Here is a 23,603-nt window from a genome sequence, read left to right as displayed (position 1 = left end):
TCTGAGGCCGAAGCTGGCTGAAAGCAGGTTTCTAGGCTTGTTTGGCTTCTATAATTGGAACTCTGTTGCCATAACTGCAGCTCTAAGCTCTGAGGCCGAAGCTGGCTGAAAGCAGGTCTCTGGAGCTTGTTTAGCTTCTATAATTGCAACATAGTTGCTTAGAGTGCAGCTCAGAGGCTGGCAGCGGCAGGCCAGGAACGTTGGCTTCCTCCGTCACTGGAGCAAGCAAGCCTCCTGTTCGCTCAGCTGCGTGGCTGCCGGCCACCATCTTGGTTGGCAGTTAATTTGCATATCCTGCTGATTAGCCAATGGGAAGGGTGTTGGGGTTATGGTCAATTTGCATGTTTCTCTTTTATTAGATAGGATAGACTAAACTCGCTTAATTAGACCTGCTTTCTGATTTAGCCAAACTTTTTCCAGCCCAGTGAAGCACCCCAACTTCTGTTGTCAGCAACACAGCAGTAAATATCAACACAAAGCAGATTATTATTGTAGCTCACGCAGGGAGTATAAAGGGTAAAATATTTAACTGCAGTAATGTTTGACTATGTTCTGCACAGTGAGAAAACCTGAAGTCATTTTCAAGGTCCACCATTTATTACTTCTTTTCAGTTGGGTCAAGTTTCTAAGTTTTCTAAATCTCCATTTTCTGGCTAATGAAAAGAAAATAGAATTCTACTGAGTCTCCTATCTACCTACTCCAGGACTTCCATGAGGATCAAATGAGTTGAGGCACAGGAAAACACTTCACAGACATTTGGTTACAGTGTGAAATGTTTCACTTGGCTATAAAGCAAGTTGTGTTCCTGGGCTGAAGAAACTGCAAGGAGGCTAGTCATCGCTAGGGAGAGGAAGCCAGATGTTGCTACTGGACGTCATTACCCAGAGGGACACTTAGCATATTAGCCTTTTATATCTAATAAAAGAGAAACATACAAATTGACCATATCTCTGCTACACCCACAAGCCACACACACAAGTCATGCACACAAGTCATGCCCACAAGCCAATCAGGAGCAAATATGCAAATTAACCCAACTAAGATGGCGGCAACCATGGAGCTGGAGCAAGCAGGAGGCTTAGGTTGCCCCCAGCAATGGAGGAAGCCAAGCTTCCCAACTGCTCTGCCAGCCCTGAGCTCCACTCAAGGCTACAAAGTTTCAATTATAGAAGATAAATAAACCCCAGACACCTGCTTCCAGCCGGGGCATGGCCAGCCTGAAAATGGCCATCAGCCCCTCACCCAGGCTGTTCAGGCACCCCAGTAAGGACCCCCACCCTGAAGGAGGTGTGACCAGCCTGAAAACGGCCCTCAGCCCCTCACCAAGGCTGACCAGGCACCCCAGCGGGACTGTCCCACCCTGAAGGGGCTGTGGCCAGCCTGGGTGAGGGGATGAGGGCCGTTTTCAGGTTGGCCACACACTGTTCAGGGAGGGGAGTCCTGCTGGGGTTCCTGGACACAACCCCTTCAGGGTTGGGGTCCCTGCTGGGGTCCCTGACCAGCCTGGGTGAGGGGTTGAGGGCTGTGTGCAGGCTGATCAAGACCCCCAGCAGGGACCCACACCCCATGAGGGGGTGGCCAGCCTGGGTGAGGGGCTGATGGCTGTTTGCAGGCTGGCCACGTCCCCTTCAGGGTGGGGATCCCCCCTGGGGTGCCTGGCTAGCCTGGGTGAGGGGCTGATGGCTGTTTGCAGGCTGGCCACAGCCCCCAGCCACCCAAGCTCCCTGTGGAGGCTGGCTGGAAGCAGGTATCTGGGATTTATTTAGCTTCTATAATTGAAACTTTGTTGCCTTGAACCCAGGCCACAGCCGGCCAGGGTAGGTGGGAAGCTTGGCTTCCTTCATCACCGTGGCAACCAAGCCTCCTGCTTGCTCCAGCTCTGTGGCTGCCGGCTGCCATCTTGGTTGGGTTAATTTGCATATAGTCACTCTGATTGGCTGGTGGGCATGGCTTGAGGTGTAGCAGAGGTGCAGTCAATTTGCATGTTTCTCTTTTATTAGATTAGATGACTAGGCATGAATTTTTTTATTTATCCAACTTGAGATTTATTTTGTTTACTAAATCTGAGTATTCATATCTTTCATTACCTTGACTATTTAATCAGCTATTATCTCCTCAAAGATTTTCTCTATCCCCTTCTCTGTCTCCTCTCTTCTGGAATACCAAAAAAAAAAAAGAGAGAGAGAGAGAGAGTCAGAATCTCTCACTTTATCTTCTGTCTTACCTTTTTTCATAGTTTCTACCTCTTTGTCTCTCTGTGCTGCATTATGTGTAATTTTTTCAGACCTAATTAATATTCCCTTAACCAATGATAAATCTATTTCCTGCTGCTTTAACTCAATGATTTTTTACATTTCAATCATTGTTTTTAATTTTTTAGGAATTTAAATTGGGTCTTTATCAATTTTGCTGGAAATTTTTTTATAGAATCTGTTTCTTTCACATGTTTTTTAATGTCTCCTTTAAATATTTTAAATATTCTAATATCTGACATCCTTTTTGGTCTAACTCTGCTCTGTGTTGTTTCTGCTTCTTCCTCAGAGTGGTTTCTTTCCCTTTGTTTTGTAATTTTGTATTGTGTGCTCATGCTTGGCAGGATTTTATCTATTAGGAACCTGTGAAACCAATTCTTGGCTTAGGGCTTCCTAGACCAAGCAGGTAACAATGAGTTCAAACTCCAAAACTGTATGAGGGCAGGGCAATAGATACAACTTCTCAAAAAAGACTAATTTTTTTTTTAATTTAATTTTTTCCATTACCATTTATCCCTTGCCCATGTCCATGAGTTGTTTTTTTTCTCTTTTGCTCAATACACCCACCCCCACAATACCTCCACCACTAACACCAGAACTAGTCTGCCTACTATCTATGAGTCTGAGAAAAGACCAATATTTCTACAACCAATCCTACCCAAGAGCCAGGCCTACCGGCACAAGTTTCCTGATCACGTTCTTTTATACTAAGTGGCCTTTTTAAGTTACCTCTTTCCCTGAGGACATAGCCCACCAAGAATTTCATGCAGGGGTCTCAGTCCTGATCTTGCTTTGTTTCCAATCATCATCTCCTGTCACCCAAGCCTCTGAGTTACTGAAACTGACAACCACAAAGCAGCTTCAGTACCAAGGCACTCTTTGTTTTGGGTGTCTGAGGATCTGCTTTATTTTCTAGTTAGCTCAGCAATCTATTTAAATGGGCTCGTGTTAAACTTTATTCAGCATATCCAGGAACTTTGCAATTGAAGTTTTTTTGTTTTGTTTTTTAGGATATATATGCCATCTTAGTGTTCCTCCCACATGTTCTTAAATGATAATTCAGCTTGCAATGTATGGACCAGTTTGGAAAGGAGAAACAAGCAGAAGCAGGGAAACCTATTAGGGAACTATTGCAGAAATTTAGACACAGGTTTAGATAATAACTTGAAGGAGAGTGGTGGTGGCAAAGAGAGAAATAGATGGGCAATATTTAGTAAGTGAAATCAACACGGTTTCAGACGATCAAGAACAGATGTCTAGTGGGGAGTTTTTATAGGAAACAGGAACTCAGAGGTGAGATTCAGTTGCATAGAACACTTGGCACGTCTTTGAAACACTGGGAATTTAATTCACCTACAAAGATGCTTGGGGGAAAGTGCACAGGGGGAAGAGAAAGGTCCTAGGACCTTGCTTTGAGGAATACCAACATTTTAAAACCTTAGAGGAGGTGAAACAAGCAACTGAGACTGAAAAGAGCGAGGAGACAACCCCAGAGAGTGTGGCTTTCACTCAGACCAAGAGATGATTTCCAAAGGAAGGGAGGAGTCAGCAAGTGTCCAGTGACACAGAAATCAAGAAAAATGACTGGAAAACCAGGCATTCCTTTTAGTGACACATGAGAAACTGGCAGTCTTGGCGAGAGAGGCGATGAGCGATGGAGTCAGAGCCAGACGGCAGTGAACTGGGAAGTTAGAAAACGGACACGGCTCATTGGGAACGTTTGGCAACGAAGGCGAAGACGGAGGACATTAGCAGAGGACAAAGGGGGCTGGAGAAGGGCTCTTTAAAGACGGAGGAAACTTTAGGATGCCTAAACGCCGATAGGAAGGGGCTGGGACAAAGGAAAAATGAAAGGCCGCGTAAAAAGAAACCCACCGTAAAAGTGGGTGGATTCTTTCGGAGTAATGACCCACCAAACTGAATGTACCTCCAGAATCTAGGGGCTTGAGCAGCTTCGGGTTTTAGCTCCAGCGTGTCTTCCCGCCTCCTCCCCTTCTTTCCGGGCCCCAAGGCCAAACCCGCCGCTACTCTTCCAACCCCTACCTCGCCTCCCCCATCCCGCCCACGACTGCCCCCCACAACCACACACACTCAGTCCCGGCCACGCCTCGCAGTGAACTGCGTGTAGTGCCGCCTTTGCTAGGAATTCTTCCGGGTCACGGGGCAGGGCCACGCCCAGTCTCGATCCGACCTGCCCACTCCCCAGTGGGAGCGCCCCTCCCGAAGGACGCATGCGCGTGTCCGCCCTCCTCCCCTCCCTTCCCAGCTTCCAGATGTTGCGCAGGCGTGTTAGGTCGTGGTTGCTATGCGGGTGCTCGTGGGTGAGGGAGGGCGAAGAGGGAACGTGGGGGGCGGGTTTATGGAAAGAAGATTGAGCCAGAGTTGGGGAGCCAGGTGGACCCGGAGGGAGGGCACTGTCTCGTGACCCGGCAACCTGGCCTTGGCCTCCTAACCGGAGAAGCCGAATCTCCCTAACCCCTGTGACCTGGGTCACCTGTGTATCGCGGAGACGGGGCCGAGGAAGAGGGGAGGAGGCGGGGGGCAAATGGCCTGGCGCCGGAAGAGGGGGCCACAGGCGGGAACGGAAGGCACCCCCTGGAGAACAAACACCTCGTATTTTCTGATCAGGTGGCGGGACGGGCTTCATTGGGACAGCCCTAAGCCAACTGCTGAAAGCCAGAGGTCACGAAGTGACACTCGTCTCCCGACAGCCCGGCCCGGGTCGGATCACGTGGGTATGTCCGCCCTCGGGAGGCTGGGGGCGGGGAGGAGGGGTGGCCCTTTTGGCGGCGCCGGGCGAGGCGGGCACTGTGCGCTCTGCTTTCTCTGACAGGATGAGCTCGCCACGTCGGGGCTGCCCCGCTGCGATGCCGCAGTCAACCTGGCTGGAGAGAACATCCTCAACCCTCTGCGAAGGTCAGTCCGTGCTGGGCCCCAAGGCCGGCCCTTCAGAGCAGGAGGTGGAGAGGGACGACTCAGACCCCCCGAGATGTGAAGAATGAATGGAGAGGCCGGACCCTGGACCGCTCAGCCCGCCCCACTCCTCAAACCCACCCTCGCTTCTACCCACTCGGCCAGTTGGCTTTAGTCCTCACAACTCAGGATGCCCAAAAGGGATATGCCTTTTCCCTCTAAAGGAGAGACGGACAATTTCTCTAAGCCACAATGCAGGGTTTTACTTAGAAATGGGCATGGACGAGCCTCGGGGAAAGAGAGGGGAAGGGAGATGTGCATGTATGCAGTGGCTTATTTCCCTTGTTTCTCCTGCAGGTGGAATGAAGCTTTCCAAAAAGAGGTTCTCAGCAGCCGCTTGGAGACCACCGACCTGCTGGCTCGAGCCATCACCAAGGCCCCACAACCCCCCCAAGCCTGGATCCTCGTCACAGGTGTAGGTATGCCCCAAATCACCAACCCCTTACATTAGCCAGGGGAAGAGAGTACACAGTGAGGGGGTAGCCATCCAGGCCGAGAGGTCTTCCTGGGCCCTTGTTCCATGCACGTCTCTCCTGACCTCTGTGGACTTGTGCTGAGAAACAGACCCTCAGAAAGAGAGCGGGGCTGTGCTGCTCCCAAGTCCCTTGCTTCTCACAGCACAGATCTTTAGGAGCAGCATTTCTGATTCTTGTATTTCACCTTTGGGACCAAAATAATGGCAAATAGTGTTAACATATACACCAGCCACTGAATGTTTTACACATTTAATCCTCACAAGAACTCTATGAGGTTCGTACTATTATCCCATGTTTATTTTATTATTTTTTAATATATTTTTATTGATTTCAGAGAGGGAGAGATAGAAACATCAATGATGAGAATCATTGATCAACTGCCTCCTGCACGCCCCCTACTGGGGATTGAGCCCGCAACCTGGGCATATGCCCTTGTCCGAAATCGAATCCGGAACCCTTAGTCCACAGGCCAACACTCTATCCAATGAGCTAAACTGGCTAGGGCCTATTATTCCATTTTAATGATGCAGATATTCTGCACAGAGAGGTTATGTAATTTGCCTTAAGTCAGACTTAATAAATGGTGGAGCTGAGGTTAAAACTCAGTCAGCCTGGCGCCCACGTCTTTATTCTTAACCACTACACTCTAGCGGCCTCTCAGCTTCGCTGTGCAGCTAAAGGTAAGTTCATCCAGGCAGTAACAGGTCAGCTAATGAAGAAGGGGAAAAATATCCACAGCTCTGTCCAGTGGGGATATCCAAAGGCCAAGGGGGGACCTTCATGGCAAAGGGCCAGGCAGGACCAAGGACAGCCAGGGCAAACAAGTGCTGTTCTACCGGCAGCTTACTACCAGCCCAGCCTGACTGCCGAGTATGATGAGGACAGTCCAGGAGGGGATTTTGACTTTTTCTCCAACCTCGTAACCAAATGGGAAGCTGCAGCCAGACTTCCTGGAGATTCTACACGCCAGGTGGTGGTACGCTCTGGTGAGAACAAGGGGCCTGCGTGTCAGGCAGGGTTGCAATGTCTTCTCTGGGCTGGGGGAGTTGGGGGATGAGGGGAGCTGAGCTGACTGAGTGAGGATGCCACTGCTTCAGGCCCACTTGCAGATGGGAGGATGGGAAGTCCCAAAGAGAGCCGTACTCTTGGACGACTACAGAGCTAAGCCAGCATGGGAAAAGAGTGAGAAAGGGGAGATGGGGAGAAACAGTGGGCTGCCTGGAGGCTGAGGGGCCTCCCTGTACCGTCCTTCTTGCCTACTCTAGGGGTTGTGCTGGGCCGTGGGGGCGGTGCCATTGGTCACATGCTGTTGCCCTTCCGCCTGGGCCTGGGGGGCCCCATCGGCTCTGGCCAACAGTTCTTCCCCTGGATTCACATTGGGGACCTGGCAGGAATCCTGGCCCATGCCCTTGAAGCAAGCCATGTGCAGGGCGTCCTGAATGGAGTGGCTCCAGCCTCTACCACTACAAATGCTGAGTTTGCACAGGCCTTAGGCACAGCCCTAGGCCGCCCGGCCTTCATCCCTCTCCCTAGCGCTGTTGTGCAAGCTGTCTTTGGACAAGAACGTGCCATCATGCTGCTGGAGGGCCAGAAGGTGATCCCACGGCGGACACTGGCCACTGGCTACCAGTATTCCTTCCCAGAGCTGGGGGCTGCCTTGAAGGAAATCATAGCCTAAGTGGGGAGGTTCCATCGTAGGGCCTAAGGCCTGTCCCTCAATAGAGGGTTCCCAGTGAGAGACTGGGAATAGGTCAGGTACTCCTCTACCTGAGACCTAAAACCTCTTCTTTTTTCTTTCTCATTATTCCGTTGCTGCACTTTAACTGACTGCCCACTGTTTCAAGGTTGCAGTTTCATCTAGTTGGGACCTTAACCTCTTCAACTCCTTATAAAAGAGTTACCAAGTTAGGTTTCCCTATATGTCCCATTCCTGCCCCATTTCTCTTTTGCTGTGTAATGAATGCTCTACAATTTAGGCAATAAAGATAAATTATCCATTAGCTTTGGCTCATCTCTCTGGCCTAGGTTCTGCTTGAATGTGTTTCAAGGGACGTCACCCTAGATGACTCCTTCCTCTATGTGGGGTTTTGAAAGTGACAATGAGCAACATCTTTTTGTTTCCTCCATTACCAAAAGAGTTAAACTGGGAGCATGAGATTATGATAAAAGTAGAGACTATAAGATAAGTGACTCACTTCCAATGGGTTCTGTGGTCATCCTGCTGACTTATTCACATGGTACCATTAGGATGCCAGCAAAGAAATGGGGCCCCAAGTCTAGGACAGCCTTCCATCTGTCACTGAATTAATAAACCAATCACATACTGGTCAAAGTTCATCAAGCTGCAGGAGTAAGCTAGCACCCCTCTAAGAAGCTTAGGACAGGCCTAATATCAGAGTCCCAGGCAGGACAGAAGATACCTTTGGCCTACTGTACACCCACCATCACTGAAAGTGAAAGGGACAAGGAATATACCAAAAACTACAAACAACCCCAGGGGTGGGGGGGTATGGTGGAAATGCCAAATGTTTATTTAGGACCCTCTACCTTTTTACCTACCCTGATTTCTACATGACCAGTGGTTCCTCAGGCCACCAAGTTGTGCCATATTCACCGGTCTCCTTTCTCCCAAGGAGACTGAGTCACTGTCAGCTCCCTGGCTGGCCTTTCTCCTACACACCTGTCCACAGCCCGTCACTAAGGTCTAGTAATACACATCCCCAACAGGGAGGAGGGGCAAAGACTGGGACCCAGAACCCTCCCCATCAGTCAGCTCTCACTAGAATGAGGAACTGGGTGAGTCTTCAACTCCCCACGCTGCTCAGGGAACAGAAGCCAGAGCCTGAAAAGGATCATGTCCAGGGACTTGCTGCAGGGCCCAGACACAGAACCCTGTGGCACCTGCCCCTCTTCTTTATCTGGTCCTAGACTCTAGCGTCTAGGAAGTTGGCTGGCCCTCTATTATTCCTGAGGGAATGACCAGCCTCAGAGGCAGAAGTACAGAAGGGTATATTGGGGGCTGCAGTAAAAGACTAAACTGTCCACGAGGTAATGTGCTACCTTGAAGGCAGTTTTTTGGCACTAGCGAACTTCAAGCAGATACAGGACAATGACCTGTAGGATTTTGGGTGGAGAGGATGTTCTGATGGGACAGCAGTTGGTCTGATTCTCCCCATTTTAATTCTTCAGTTTTCATTTTCCAGGTAATTAGTTCATCTAGTTACAACCTCTATAGCCCTCCCCCACCCCCAACCCCATACATACACATACACACACACACACACACACACACACACACACATACACACAAAGCAGAAGTGGGCCTCGCTTTATGCAACATAAATGTTCTGTAGAGAAAATGCTAGGGTCAGATCACATTAACATTGTCATAGCAGAGCATGGCTTCCATTGATTTGGTGAATGCGCGACACCACAGCAAGTGCATTGAACAGGGGACTTTCTGACACATTCGGTAATCTGTAAACAAACACTTGAATGCAACAGGAGAGCTGCCATTTAGAGGAACCCTGAGAGTATTCTGGTAATGCAAACAGTCACCCCTAACTAACTGTTCTGTAAATGTGGATTTGGGGGTTGCCCAAAGGGACGCAGCCATTATAGGGCACAGAATGAGGGTGCAGTGTTAAAATCTAGGGCACAGGCCCTGGGAACAGAGGACACTTGGTTCTCTGAAAATGAGGTTTTGGTTTGGAAGCCTGTGCAGCCACAGACAGACACACCTGAGACTTGGTCCATGTCCTTTTCCTCCAAAGAGCCCTGCTCCATGTTCTCATTTCCCCCAACAGGCATTTTTTCATCTGATTTATAGGCAGAAGTAAAGGGCAAGTAGCTCAATCAAGGTCACAGACAGGCACAGCTGAGACCAGAAGCCAAGTCTTCCTCTACTTTCCCCACCAGCTCCCTGCTGCCCACTGTAACCCAGACCCCAGCCTTTCCAGGGCCCCGCATTCCCTTTTCAAGGTTCCCAGGAGTTCTGCCAGGCCTGGGAGCATCCTGTCCTCTGGCTATCTAGAGCAGCAGCCAGGGGTAGGAAGGGCTTGCTTCCTTGCCACCTGTCTTCATTCCCCTCCCACCCACCCCAGCCTCCATCCCCAACTCAGCTTTGAGGAGGAACTGGAGTCCCAATCTCCAGGACCTAGCCTTTCCAGCAGCCGGCACTCCCTACAGAAACCCTGTGCTAAGGCAGGCAAGGTTGAGGAGTTAAGGCTGACCAGAACCCCTTGAGAGCTGGTTGAGGTCCTGACTCAAGAGGAGATCAGGTCTCGTTATGTCCCCAAAGTGCCCCAGGCAAGAGCATTCCCCACTCACGAAGGCTCTTCTCAGTGCTTCCCTTACCCAATGCACCAACTCAGAGCGGGTCTGGGGCAGGGTCTGAGCATCACAGAAGGGACTAAGCTAGGCAAGGCTGGAGCTGATGGGATGGCAGCCACTAGGGCAGGTGAGGCTCAAAAGTTGAGACTGAGCAGGGCCTCAGAGAGCTGGTTGATGTCGCGGCAGTAAGGCTCCCGCTGCAGGATGAAGTCCACCTTGTGATCCTGGCCCCAAAACACCTCCAGCAACTGGCGCCGGAGCCTCTCAGTCTCCCGGGTCTTCCGAATGCCACCACTGCCTTTTTCCTCCTCTTCTCTCCCCTGCTGCTGATGACTGTGGTCTGTGAGGCCCCTGGAAGGATGCTGAGCCTTAGAAGATTCCTGTGCCCTAGGAAGGAGCAGGGGGAATAGAAGAGCTGATGTGCATCCTGGAGAGAAGTTAGAGGCTCAGTGGGCCTCCCAGCTCTCCACTGCTGTTAACTGCCCTGCCTATTCCTGGCTCTGAAGTTCCCTAAACCGACCACTGAGCGGCAGTATCAACCCACTTCTGACGGGGAGACAGAAAGTTCCTTTGAAACCAGGAAGGTAAACCTTGCCATTTCTATAAATCTAGCCTAATAGATTAATCACTTACTTAGTGGTCCAGCAGAGGGCGTGCTGAATACAAGTGGCCATAAGTAAAATCAACCATGTTCCAAATAACTCCAGCAAACTAACTAGAGAAAACAGGAAGCAGGAGCTTCCCTCCCAGCCTGCAGAGTCTGTGTCAGGACTTCCAGGGAAGCAGTTAAAGGCAAATTAAGCTGGGCCACACTGAGATCACACTTCCTCCAAGTCTCCAGGCCTGCAAGGCCCCTGCAGAAAGGGGGCCAAGGCCAGGCTGCCTACGAGAGTCTGAAGCGAGAGTCTGAAGCGTTACCTGACTGGCTTCTTCAGGAACTCATCCAGCATGGGGCCATTTCGCCCCAGTGGGTCATCAGGGACCATGAAGAGGTTTCCCACGAAGGTAAAGGGCAGCAGGCTGGATGGGAACAGAAATGTAATGGTCACAGAGGGACCCCTGCTCACCTCCCAAACAGCTGAGACCAACTCCACCAGAAGCTGTCAGCTATTATCCTTCAAGCCCGTGTCAAGCCCCTTCCCAGAGTCCTCACCCGGTGGCAGAGAAGCACTGGTTTTAGAGAAAGGTCTGAGTCGGAGCCCTTTTCTCAGGGGATGCCCCCTCACCGCTCTCTGATGATTGCCATCCACTTCTCAGACTCCTCCGCCAGGTCCCGGAACTGGTCATTGGAGACAATGATCCCGTCGGTCTCTTCAGCCAGCTTCACCATGAACCTGTCTCAAAAACCACAGCGGCATTCTGGACTTCTCTAAAGCCTCAACCCCAAAGAGCACTATCAACTCCCAGGACCCACCGCTGGTGATGGAGATCTGTCCCCACCACCACCCCCATTTTGACCCAGCCACCAAGGAACTGACTGGATATATAGGTTAGAGAGAAAACAAAGACCAATCCAACATGGAATCCTAAGAACGTCCCCTCCACTCACCACAACCCTCTACCCAATACTTTGTGCTTCGTTAATACGACAGTAAGATCTAGCCCTGGTCCTTTCTTCCACCCACAGTCACAAATCTAACAATCAGTCACAAATCCATTCTGCTTTTCCTCTTAGAAGCCTTCTATTCTGTCCCCTTCCTTTCCAGTCCCACCATTACAACCTTAGCTATTCAGACACTGCAACTGAGATACTGATAAGCGGTCCCCTGACATTTACCACCCTGTGGTCTCTCCTGCCCTTCCCCAAGAGAACATGTTCTTCAGCTACACAAAACTCTTCCATACCTGCCCATTATCTACTGCATGAAGTCCACAAGCCCAGGCCTGGCAGCTAAAGCCCTGTAGAACCCAGATGCAGCCACTTTTATGGCCTTCTCTCTCCCGGTATTCCCAAAGGTACTCTCAACTTCAGCCAAAATCAATGATTGGATTACGTCTCTTCTTCAAACATCCTCTCTGACTTCTATGTTTCTCAAATTATTCCCTCCATTCAGGAAGGTGATCCCAAACCTCACTGATGAACAAAATCACAAGAATAACTTTTTAAAAGAGATGCCTGCCCTAGCCAGTTTGGCTCAGTAGATAAGAGCATTGGCTTGCAAACCAAAGGGTCCTAGATTCAATTCCAGTCAAGGGCTGGTACCTTGGTTGCAAGCTCCTCCCCAGCCCTGGTCAGGGCTTGTGCAGGAAGCAACCAATCAGCGTGTTTCTCTCACATTGATGTTTCTGTCTTTCCCTCTCTCTTCTACTCTCCCTAAAATTCATGGAAAAATATCCTCAGGTGAGGATTAACAAAAAATAATAATACATTTGAAAATAATAAATAAAAGGAGATGCCCGGACCCCACTTGAGTAATCCTAATTCCACAGAACTGGGCAGTGTGGGGAAACTCACAAAGGGGTAGGCTGGGATCTTTTTGAACAGGTTTAGAAAACAAGATCCAGCTCATCCCATATTCTTCTCTACCATCGAAAAATACAAATCTCTCCCTTCTCACAAAACCCCAGCCAGAAGCGGGCTCCCTTTCCTCCAGGTTCCTGAAGTGTTTGATTTATCGTTTCTTTTGGCTCTTCAAAATCATCCCCAACATTCCCAACTCCTTCTGCAAGCCACACACCTAGCAGTAAGTGGGCAGTCAGTATTTGAAAGACTGTGGTACAGGGGACTACTAATCAGGATAGGATGTGCCAGATGTCTGATTCTGAGTTTCTGTCTGGGAAACAAATTAAGATGACATTCAATTGTATACAGTGTCATATAATATACAAAAAGGTATTTTCAGGCTATTATCATTATGTAACATGATACCATTATCATGTTACATCACATGTTGTTCAGCAGTATTCACCCAGTTGGCCTAGGCACCACTGTGAAGTCACTATAACTAGGCAAAACTCCAAATTCATGTAGTGCTGTCAGGACCTACACAACTGTACAAACACGTGCCTTTAAAATTCACAATAACTGACTTGACGTTCAGTTTCAGTTCTGTGTCAATGCTGGTATGAAAAGAAGGTTCCATATCTTAGATAACCTGTGAAATCTAGACATAAAAAAAGAGTATCAGGAGACAGTGAATTGCCTTTTTGTAGAATACCATTTACTTGACAGGGAGAAAAAGGTAAGTACTTGAAAAGAAAAAATATGTAATCATTATGGTTTGGAAAGTAGTTGTTTGTTTGTTTTTTTCATTTAAAACTGCAAATCCTGGAGAATCAAGAACTATAGTTGCAAACATTTTAATTGGATTAATTAGCTTTTAAAATCTGCCCATTTCCCACACGGTGTATGTACACTGAGGATGAAATGTGTCCTGTGTTTTTCATTTAAACCATCTGGCAGCTTTCAGTTCTTATTTTTCCTTTGCCACTTAGTAGGTTTTGCCAAGAGAGGTAACCACTCTTAGCCTCTGCTCCATTTCGGTACTGTGGAGATAAGACCTTCTGCCACACTTGATTGTGTTCATGAACAGTTCAGGAATATCACTGTATTCTTGCCTAGCACCTTGGGTGAGAAAAGCACATAACTTATCTTCTTTTGACAGTCACAAGGAGCATGAATGAATGGAAGAGGACCCTGACATAAGAGGTTAATTCACTAAGAGACTGGTCCACAGTCAGAGTCAATGAGTAGTACAACTTGGGGCTCCAAGTCAGATCATCCAATTCTAGGTCAAGTGATCTTTCTTTCTTTTTTTTTAAAAAATATATTTTATTGATTTTTTTACAGAGAGGAAGGGAGAGGGATAGAGAGTTAGAAACATCGATGAGAGAGAAATATCGATCAGCTGCCTCCTGCACAGCCCCCACTGGTTTGTGCCCGCAACCAAGGTACATGCCCTTGACCGGAATCAAACCTGGGACCTTTCAGTCCGCAGGCCAACGCTCTATCCACTGAGCCAAACCGGTTATGGCAGTCAAGTGATCTTTCTATGATGCCATGTTTTATTTATGTTTTGTTTTATGTTAGTATGCGTGGATTGTGTTTCTTCATTTGACTTGTTATTTTGAACATTTACTCTGGTTTTTCCAGAATGTTGGGGGAATTTCTCTAAGTGTTTGCAAATTTAGGATGTAAGAACATATTTGTCAGCTATTCATGTCATAAGCTTTCACATCTTTCCATTAAACCAGTATTTCCTAGACAGTAGGCACTATATAAATACGAAGTATTGTTTAGTTTGATGAATGAAAAATGAATGATAAATGAGCAAACACAGTTGTCTACCATCCATTTCATCTCACCTGTGGGGCAGGTTTTCCTGCCCAGTCATAGAGACACATGAAGAAATAACTGGCCCTGTACCCAATACCCAGGCTTAGAAACAGTGCAAAGGGTCAGGAGCTTCTGACTCTCCCTTGATCTCCCACTGGGCTCCTTGAATGTCAAGGCTGGGGCCAGGAGAGAAGCAAGTACCTGTCATCATAGGAAGAGATCCTCTTGCCATCCATGACTCGGGAAGGAGTGAGGGAGAGCAGACTGAGGGAGTAGAGCTTTTGCAGGTAGTGACCCTCTAGAAACATAGGAGCACAATGCAGTTATCTTTAAGGTAGAAGCAGGGTCTAACCCAGGACACAAAAGACCAGGCCCAACTCACCTTTGACCCTGGCATCCCTATTGAAGCGCCACTGAGGCACAAAGACAGTTATGTCCCGGTGGCCACGGTCCCAGAAATACTGCACAGCAATGGCAATGCCCCGGCTGGAGAAGTTGTGCTGGAGGCCATGCCTGCAGTGGGAAGGGGTCGGCACTCTGGGGCCCCAGACGAGGGCCTAGCAGCCTGGCTGGAGTGCTTGCCCCTCAGCACATTTCCCCCAGGGGAAAACTGCCCATCTCCTCCCCCTCCCCAGAACCCCCAGTCCCACCTGGTACTCACACCATGGCCACGTTGCTGCCATCAATGACAATATGGCGGAGGTCTGGCTGGCCAGGTACATTGGCAAGGCACAGAGTAAAAGGGTCCTGTAGGGCCTCCTGGAAACGCTGTGTGCCAGTCACCAAGTTGCCCCCCCGGGTGCCTCGTTTCCACGGAGACCCCCGACCTCGAGCCACAGCCTGCTGCTTGTCTCCCCTGTCTCCGCGGTCTCCACAGTGCCATGGGGGTTCAGGTGCAGGTGGGGGGCTAGGCACTCTGGGAGGTGAGGCTTCCCCGTTGTGGAGCCGCTGGAGGAGAGAGGCTCCCCGGAGCTGAGCTGCCCTCTGACAGCCCTGGGCACCTGGAGGCTCACCCTGGATCCAAAACCTCCCTCCTCTTTCCTGGGGCCCCCCGTCCTTCCCCGGGGCCTTCTTCTTCAGGAGCCCTTCCTGCCCTACCTCTCCTCCCCCTGACTGTGACCTGCAGGCCACTTCTTTCTCCCAGGCCTCTTCCCCAGGCCGCTCCTTCAATCCCAAATCCATCTCCTTGGGGCCACCCTGCTTCTGTCCCTCCTTCTCTATAGCATGTCTCTCTCCTCTTGACTCTGGCCACCCTGTAGGTCCAGTGTCCAGGGACCCCCTGCCTTCATTCAGGGGAGCTCTGACTCCTTGATGCTGAGAACCCAGCAGGCCCGGGCTCCCCCCCTCCCAGGAGAAATGCGCTTGGGGCCCTTGTCCCCTGGATGCCTCCTGTACCAGACTCAGCAGTTCCTCCTGGACAGCCAGGGGCAGCTGCAGCAGGGCCTCTCTGTGGACATCCCCCCGGGGCTGCAGCAGGGCACAGAAGTCCCTCCGCACTCCAGCGCACTGCGAGGCTCCAGGAGGCAGCCCTGGCTGAAAGTCCCAGCTCAGCCGCTCCACCAGCTCCTCCACTCGGCTCTGAGCCATGACGAAGGCCTCCGTGAGGCCACTGACCATCAGTGATCCAGGCGCCCCAGGCACCAGGTGGGCTGATGTGCTCCAGACCAGGCAATCAAGGAAGAAGCCCTGGGCCCCCAGGAAGATGCAGTGCAGTTTGGGTGGATAGTGGACTTCATCCTGCAGCTCTGGGCTACAGAGACCCTTCAGGTACTCCTGGGGAGAGGGGAGGAGAAGGGGAAAAGGAGGCTGCTGGAATCCTAAGTGGCCCAGTAGCCACTTCAGGCTCACTGCTCTCCCCTGAGCTCCAGGATGCCTGGGCAGAGCAATGATGCCCCACAGATCCTGACAAAGGTAGGGGTTAAAAGGGGTCAAGAACCTCACTTCCTTTCCTTTCCAGCTGACAGCCATAGCTAGTATTTCCATTTAGAACTTGACTGGCTTTAAGATACAATTATAACTAATTGATTACAAGACTGTCTCTCTATTTATGTGTGTATGTGTGTTGTCTATTTCTATCATAATGATCGCCATTGCTAACTTTACTAAACTCATGCTTTATCTCACTCATGCTAAGCCCAATGAACTGGGTACTGCCATTATTCACATTTTATAGATATAGAAACTGAAACTCAGGTCAGGGGGCCGGTAGGCAGTAGAGCAGTACTGGAACCCAGGCCTGGCCTCCTGCAGTGAATTCCTTGGTGGGGCCTGCTTGCCCAACCGGATTTTCTCTACTGTTCTCCGAGGAACACACACTGATCTGAATTGAATCACTTGTCTCGAAGCCCTGGCAGAAGTGAGGTCATCATATCAGAAACGAAATCAAAACTCCAAACAAATACAAAGTTGGGGAGTCTCCCACAGCTCAGAGCCACTGAGGTTGCCAGAGAGACAAGCAGCAGTGGAGACCATTCCCGGCCTCCCCTCTCCCCAGCCTCTGCGTGGGGGAGGGAGTGCCTGCTCCCCGAAGGGGTCAGGGCGGAGCGTTCACCTTGGCTCTGCTGACGTTCTCCTTGGGGCCCTCCAGCTGCAGCCAGATGTGAGGGTTCTCGGGGCAGTCCTTCCGGAGGACGCTCATCCTCACGCGGAAGATGCGCTCCACGTGGGGCTGCTGCTCCCACACCTTGTCCTCCGCCTCCGCAGACACGGCAAAGCGGTCCGGGGTCGCGGAGCCGGCCCCCCAGGTCGGCATGGCTGCGTGGCGGCCCCGACCTGGAAGCAGGAAAGGCCGCTCAGAGCCTCGCCGTCCCCTCGGCCCACCTCTCGGTCTCCCGGGCTACCTCGGCCACCAACAGGTCGCACCGAGTTACAAACGGAGTAAACAGCCCAGGAGACCTCGGGCCATCTTGGAGCGAGGGGGAGAGTGTCAGGTTAGAACAGCCCGGGCCTTCCCTCCAAAGCGGGCGTCACGCATAAACCGGGCTGTCTCTCTGGGACGGGCGTCTGGCCTTTGTAAAAGGACGACCTCAGCCCCGAGCAGGACCGGGGGCCGGGGCGGGGGCGGAGGGGCCCCGCTCCGCCTGGAGCCAGAGGACTGGGCGGTGGAGAAAGAGTCCCTCTCCTCGGGGACTCTGCCATCCCCGGGCCGAAGACGTCCCCTCGCAACGGGTCCTCACCGGGGCTGGCACCGGGCTGTCCTCCGGCGGCCTCGTCTTCTGTTCGCCAGGTTCCAGCCACTCTCCCCCACCCCTCCCCCTGCGGCCCGCGGCCACCCCCTAGATTGCGCCACGCACCCCGCCCGGGCCCGGGGGCCGGGTCGAGCCCCGCCCACAGCCTCCGGCGGCCGCCGACCCCGACCGCGCTCGGCACCGAGGCCTCCGCTCCCGCGGCCCGCGCGCCCCTACCCGCCTCGGCCGCCCGCTGCGTCCGCTCCCGCCGGCGCCTCTAGGTGCCCGCGGCCCCAGCTTCCCCCGGGCCCAGCCCCAGCCCCGGGGAGAAAGGCGGGGGGCTCCGATCGGGGCGGGCCTTCCCGGATCTCTCACCCAACTGGGACCTCTCTTCACATCTCGAACTGTTGTGTTGTGTTTTTTTGAGTCACTTCCTGGCCGGGGGCGGAGTCAGCCGGGCCCCTCGGGGGACGGGGCCAGCGCCGCGCCCGCCCCCGCCCGCCAGGCCCCGCCCCGCTCCCGGCTCGGCCCCGCCCACTCGCCCGCAGCTCCCGGGGCTCCCCGCAGTCTCTGCGGATCCCTCTGGTTCCTGCTGTTCTCCGTGGTTTCAGGAAAGAGGCACCGCTCATCGAGAGTCAGAGGTGAAGAGAGCTTTAAAGGGACGAATTCAGGCCCTGCAGGAGAAGCTATTGGAAGGCCAAGGAGGAAAAGACTGGCCGAGTGACACTGTGGGCCCAAGTACTTTTCCACCAAAACAATTGTGGGAAAAGGACCAGGGCTTTCCTTCCTAACAATGGCAAAGGTGCCACTGAGAGTGCTGTGAGGGACTTTGAAGAGGGGAGGAATGAGGAGGAGGACGGACCGGAGGAGCCGTCTCTTGTCCCAGTTCCAGTCTTCATTGCTCTCTGGAGAGGCTGCCCTGGGGTTCTGGCTGTAGCCGTCCTGTCTGGCTGCTTCCTCTCTCCTCTCCCTCCCAGAGCCCAACTGCTGTCATGTTGTGCCCTGCCAAGGAGGAGGGAACTGCAGTGACAGCAGAAGTGAGAGGCAGGACAGAGTGGTGGGGCACGGAGTGGTATGGAGAGGGAGATGCTGAGACCAGGTGACAGTGAGACGCAGAGAGAGGGCTAAGGAGTAGGGTGAGGGCTGTTGAGAGTCTGGGGGAAGAGTAGAAACTAAAAGGAGTAGCAAGAAGACAGGACTTGTGGGTCACAGCCACTCAGCCATGCTGGGAGCAAAGCGACTCTGGCTACCAGGTCTTGCCCCCAACCCCTGGTTGCCCTTGGCCCTGACGCTTCTGGCCCTGGGGACCGGATGGGCCCAGGAAGGGTCGGAGCCTGTTCTCCTGGAGGGCGAGTGCCTGGTGGTCTGTGAGCCCGGCAGGGCTGCTGCAGGGGGGCCTGGAGGAGCGGCTCTGGGAGAAGCGCCGCCCGGAAGAGTGGCATTTGCTGCAGTTCGGAGCCACCACCATGAGCCAGCAGGGGAGACGGGCAACGGCACCAATGGGGCCATCTATTTTGACCAGGTAACCCCCTACCTGCAAGGACCTGGAATCAATGCAAGCCCACTTGCTGCTAAAAAGACAGCCCTGCTATGGCCTCTGCCCCTCTGCCCCTCTGCCCATCTCCTTTCCCTTCACTCTTACCCCTACACCTCCTTGCCCTTTCTCACTATTTTTTTTTTTAATCTGTGCATTCCTCCTGTGGGCAACTACTTGCAACTCCCTATTTTCCTTATTCACTGCCCTGTCCTTCAACCCAGTGGTTTCCCTGAGCCCCAGGCGTTCCCCAGCCCACTCAGCAGGGTCTGCTTCCCCCAGGTCTTGGTGAATGAGGGCGGTGGCTTTGATCGCGCCTCAGGTTCCTTCGTGGCCCCTGTCCGAGGTGTCTACAGCTTCAGGTTCCACGTGGTGAAGGTGTACAACCGCCAAACCGTCCAGGTGACCTGACCATTGGGCCCTGTCGTTGTCCAAACTCGGGTGGGAGGAGGAATAAGTGGAGCCCAGCTGACTCCTGGGCAGACCCTCCATTGGCCTGTGTCCTGGGGGGCCAGGAGCAAGGGAGGAAAGGGCCTGCCTCCCAGAGAGTGGGGGATCTTCAGAGTGGAACACTGGCTACCCCTCAGCTCTCCCAGGAGATTGCACTGAGCCTCAGACTCCCAGGTTTGAGTGTCCCTCTGGGGCTGGGAGAAGAGGAGTAGCCCTCAGAAAAGTGGGGTCCTAGGACAAGGGCTGGGTAGAGACGCTAACTGGTCTCCCTTCCCAGGTGAGCCTGATGCTGAACACATGGCCTGTCATCTCAGCCTTTGCCAATGACCCTGATGTGACCCGGGAGGCAGCCACCAGCTCTGTGCTACTGCCCCTGGACCCCGGGGACCGGGTGTCTCTGCGCCTTCGTCGGGGGAACCTGCTGGGTGGCTGGAAATATTCAAGCTTCTCTGGCTTCCTCATCTTCCCACTCTGAGGGCTCAAGCCTTTCAAGAATGGGAATCCAGCCCCTGACCTCTGTCCTCTGCCCTCCCCTGCCCCAGAAGCAACATCTTTGGGGCAGGAGAAAGGCTCCCTCTGGCTGCCTGAATTCCACCTTCTTGCATGGGATCTTGTGCCAAACACCCAAGGTGATGAGTAGAGCTATATCTAGGGATGGGCCCCTCTAACCTCCCTCCTCCTTCTCACATGCCCTCACAACCTCTCACTGCATCTCTCTGTCTGCAACCTTAGGATCAGGGCAGGATTTGGCAGGTAAAAAGTCCTGCGATACTTTGCAGACTTTGCTGCTCCTTCCCCCACCCCACCCACAGCCTCTAGCTCAGTGCTACTTGGAAACAGGTGGCACAGGTGAACCTGACAGGCCCCCACAAGGGCCCAGATGGACCGGCCTCATCATACCCTACAGGCTCCTTCCTGTGAGGAGTGCCAGCATCACGGATTTCTGCCAACAGTCAGGAGCTGAGCCAGCACCATATGGACTAGGGCAGGAGGCTCAGCCACCAGTATAATTGTGGGGAGGGCCACTGAGGAGCCCAGAGCCTACGGCTGGTAGGACAAGAATGCGACATGTGACCAGCCTGAACAAGGTACACATTTTTCATGCACACTGGGGCAGCCAGCAGGCAGTGAACGTGGGTGTTCATCTGTACAGGTCCCAAATGGACTCTGGCCCTCACCTCCCCACTTGAGTCATGGGTGTGTGTGTGTGTGTGTGTGTGTGTGTGTGTGTGTGTTTGCTCTGGCTGAGAGCAGGTATACAGTGCTTCCTTGGGCAGCTGTTGGTGGGGGTAGAAGGTCACCTGTGGACAAGTATAGATCTCCAGGCATGGAACACATCAATGACCATAGCAATCTTTTAAAAGTGCTCAACCTTTGTAGTCTAAAGTTCAATCACTTCATGTTCTAGCCACCACCTCCTTCCTCCCAGCTCTATCAAATACCTTCACCAAACCTGTTGTGGAATATCCCACAACCTCTCTTCTTTCCCCTGATCTGTGCTATCTTAGCCTCCTTTTAAACTTCCTATTTCCTTGGTTTCAATGATGCATCCCTTCAACCACTCTCCTGCCATTATTATACACTCTCTTACCTGGCTGTCCAATTGGTCCAGCATGGATGACTCTATCAATAAAGTAACTAGAGAATGATAGTTGATGAGACACTATAAGATCACTAAAGATAAAAGATGCCATTACAGTTTGGATTAGAGACTCCAGGATACAAGCAGGTATGTTGTAGAGAAAATAAGTATAAAACTATGCCCTGGCCAGCGTGGCTCAGTTGGTTGAGCATCACCCATGCTCCAAAAAGTTGCCTGTTCTATTCCCAGTCATGGCACATGCCAGAGTTGCGGGCTTGATCCCTGGTGGGGGGCTTGCAAGAGGCAGCCAATTGATGTTTCTCTCTCATCAATGTTTCCCTCTCTCTCTTTCATCCTCTCCCTTCCTCTCTCTCTCAAATCAATAAAAACATTCTTTTTTAAAAAAGGAAAACTGTATGTTAGAGTCAAAAAAAGATTTAGTAATACTTGAGTTAAATAGGAAATACCAATGTGAATGTGTGGTTTTCAAAGGACATAATTTTTTCCAATTTTATTACTAAGATAGCATAGAAACAACATTAGGAAAAAATCTGATATGCATTCTTAGCACCTGGATCTTTGCTTCAAATATTACTCACCTTTAAAAGGACTCGGGGTTACTTGGAGAATAGCTCCTTATCTCAAATAACTATAGGCCTGGAATATGTTGTTGAAGACAATAAGCAAGGATATATAGAATAAAGCTGAGAAGGTAAAGGAACCAGTTTTTAAAAACACCTGGCATTCTGTGACAATTGGATAATCAAAAGAAAAATAACATAGTTAATTAGAACAAGGTGAATTTTTTAAATTTATGACTTTCCATAGTGATATCCCTAAAGGAAAAAGTCACTATGAAGTGAAGAATGAATATAATAGGATATTTTTAGTTTGTTTTGATAAGTAGAAGAGTATAAATGTAATATGTATTTTAACTATTTATAAGGTACATTTACTTTTCTTTATCTGTATAAGGGAGGGGTGTGTATAGAGAGCTATGAGTAATTCCAGAAAAAGATTGGAAGTGTACCAAGAATGAAAGAGACTGATTGGCACCATCTGGTCATGTATTACAACTAGAAAGAAAGAAAGTCCAATAGTGTGTTACAAGATAATGAATTAGTCAAGTGTCCAAAAGATAACTGCACACTGCTCAAACTTGATCCTTTATCTCTCAGGAAAGGGAGCCTCTGTATTACCATACTAATTATAATGATATTACAGCAACAGTGAAGCCCCAAATAAAAATGTATTAAGCAAAGTAGATTATTTCTGTCTCACATAGAAGAATCTGCAGATAGAGTCCAGGGATGAATGACAGTTCTTTGGGGTTCCTGGATCCAATTCCAATGTGTGTTGGTGGGCGGGGGGAGGGGAGGAGGGGCTTCCCACAAAACACCAAGCAATTCTCAGACACCAGCAGGATATCCAAGAATTGGGCTCAATTCAACACGATTCTGAACCTACCTACCTGGATTTTGCATCAGATTCCACAGGTTAAGGATTCAGTCCTACACCACCACCACTCTTTACTTCAGACCCCAGCCGAAAGCCCAGACTGTTAACTGTACTTCTAACCAACTGCTATGGATTGGAAATTCCAATTGCTCCTTCCTTGACAACTTCCAGGTTGTTACCTGTGCCTCTGATTGACTGACTAAGTTCCAGGATTAAACAAAAAACTTTTAACTTCCACCCTGGCCGGTGCGGCTCAGTTGGTTAGGCATCATCCCCGTGAAAGGTGGCTGGTTCGATTTCCAGACAGAGCACATACCCCAGTTTTGGGCTCAGGTTTTAGGTTCGATCCCCAGTAGGGGCGTGTAGGAGGCAGTCAACCCATCCATGTTTCCTTCTCACATCAATGTTTCTCTTCCTCTCCCTTCCTCTCTCTAAAAATCAATAAAAAATCTTTTTTAAAAAACGTCTAACTTTCCCAGCTGAGTTTTTTAAAAGAAGGGGTTTATTGGGCCATTTCTAGCAAAAAAAGAATACTGGTTGTGGGGCATGGAGTCTAAACCACTGCATGGGGTCAGGGCTTGTATGCATGCATATACGCCTAACCAATGGACACAGACAACAGGGGAGTGAGGGCATGAGTGGGGGTGGGGGGTGGGGCCAATGGGGCCATAAGGACACATATGTAATACCTTAATCAATAAAGAAAAAACATTATAAAAAACAAAACACTGCATGGGTAGGTAGAAAAGATAACATATCTGATGTTCAGGAGTTTTGCCAGTGTTTTTATACATCAAAAATGGAGGAGAAAGCTATAAGCCATTCTGAAAGAATTTACTTTAGCTATAGATAAAGGGAATGGGGGAAGGTGGGGTGGGGCTAGTTCTGGGACGGGTGCAACAGAGTCCACAAAGTTCATGTGCAATAAGAAGTGGAGGCTCTTGGGCTTCAATGGCACCCCGAAATTAATTCTCCCTTGGATGATCACAGAGATAGCTACCTGTAAATTAATCCTTAATTCAAGAGACACCCAAGAATGTGAGCAGTCTTTTGTCATACAGCAATTAACAGGCTAACTGTTGTGTCTCTTTCACTCTCTGGT

The 23,603-nt window shown here is 50.8% G+C and overlaps 3 protein-coding genes across 8 annotated transcripts; 2 read left to right on the top strand and 1 right to left on the bottom strand.

Annotated features, from left to right (window-relative positions):
- Window positions 1-4,477: 4,477 nt before the first annotated feature.
- SDR39U1 (short chain dehydrogenase/reductase family 39U member 1) lies at window positions 4,478-8,382 on the top strand. 3 transcript variants are annotated; one of them, XM_059709309.1, is made up of 7 exons: window positions 4,478-4,574; window positions 4,882-4,988; window positions 5,087-5,169; window positions 5,524-5,548; window positions 6,353-6,382; window positions 6,424-6,688; window positions 6,968-8,382. In XM_059709309.1, the coding sequence occupies exons 1-7, from the start codon at window positions 4,559-4,561 to the stop codon at window positions 7,378-7,380; spliced, it is 939 nt and encodes a 312-aa protein (XP_059565292.1). In that variant the 5' UTR covers window positions 4,478-4,558; the 3' UTR covers window positions 7,381-8,382. The 3 variants fall into 3 exon arrangements, with proteins under 3 accessions (XP_059565292.1, XP_059565284.1, XP_059565301.1); XM_059709301.1 differs by lacking the exon at window positions 6,353-6,382 and having other exon boundaries at window positions 4,479-4,574; window positions 5,524-5,645; window positions 6,545-6,688; XM_059709318.1 differs by lacking the exons at window positions 4,478-4,574; window positions 4,882-4,988; window positions 5,524-5,548; window positions 6,353-6,382 and having other exon boundaries at window positions 5,088-5,169; window positions 6,545-6,688.
- Window positions 8,383-9,013: 631 nt separating this feature from the next.
- KHNYN (KH and NYN domain containing) lies at window positions 9,014-17,968 on the bottom strand. 3 transcript variants are annotated; one of them, XM_059709268.1, is made up of 8 exons: window positions 17,853-17,968; window positions 16,862-17,082; window positions 14,972-16,083; window positions 14,693-14,823; window positions 14,512-14,608; window positions 11,261-11,368; window positions 10,953-11,054; window positions 9,014-10,421 (listed from the first exon to the last, which is right to left on the bottom strand). In XM_059709268.1, the coding sequence occupies exons 2-8, from the start codon at window positions 17,060-17,062 to the stop codon at window positions 10,169-10,171; spliced, it is 2,004 nt and encodes a 667-aa protein (XP_059565251.1). In that variant the 5' UTR covers window positions 17,063-17,082; window positions 17,853-17,968; the 3' UTR covers window positions 9,014-10,168. The 3 variants fall into 3 exon arrangements, with proteins under 3 accessions (XP_059565251.1, XP_059565260.1, XP_059565270.1); XM_059709277.1 differs by lacking the exon at window positions 17,853-17,968 and adding an exon at window positions 17,715-17,846; XM_059709287.1 differs by lacking the exon at window positions 17,853-17,968 and adding an exon at window positions 17,487-17,621.
- A 99-nt stretch (window positions 17,969-18,067) lies between these two features.
- Window positions 18,068-22,738, top strand: CBLN3 (cerebellin 3 precursor). 2 transcript variants are annotated; one of them, XM_059709249.1, is made up of 3 exons: window positions 18,354-18,999; window positions 19,294-19,413; window positions 19,739-22,738. In XM_059709249.1, exons 1-3 carry the CDS (start codon window positions 18,700-18,702, stop codon window positions 19,934-19,936), a joined length of 618 nt encoding a protein of 205 aa, XP_059565232.1. In that variant the 5' UTR covers window positions 18,354-18,699; the 3' UTR covers window positions 19,937-22,738. The 2 variants fall into 2 exon arrangements, with proteins under 2 accessions (XP_059565238.1, XP_059565232.1); XM_059709255.1 differs by lacking the exon at window positions 19,294-19,413 and having other exon boundaries at window positions 18,068-18,999.
- The last annotated feature ends 865 nt before the right edge of the window (window positions 22,739-23,603 follow it).

The sequence above is a fragment of the Myotis daubentonii genome, chromosome 1, assembly GCF_963259705.1.
Source record: "Myotis daubentonii chromosome 1, mMyoDau2.1, whole genome shotgun sequence".
NCBI lineage: Eukaryota > Metazoa > Chordata > Mammalia > Chiroptera > Vespertilionidae > Myotis > Myotis daubentonii.
The sequence above is the reverse complement of the archived record's forward strand: the minus strand, read 5'-3'. Positions and strand labels throughout refer to the sequence as shown.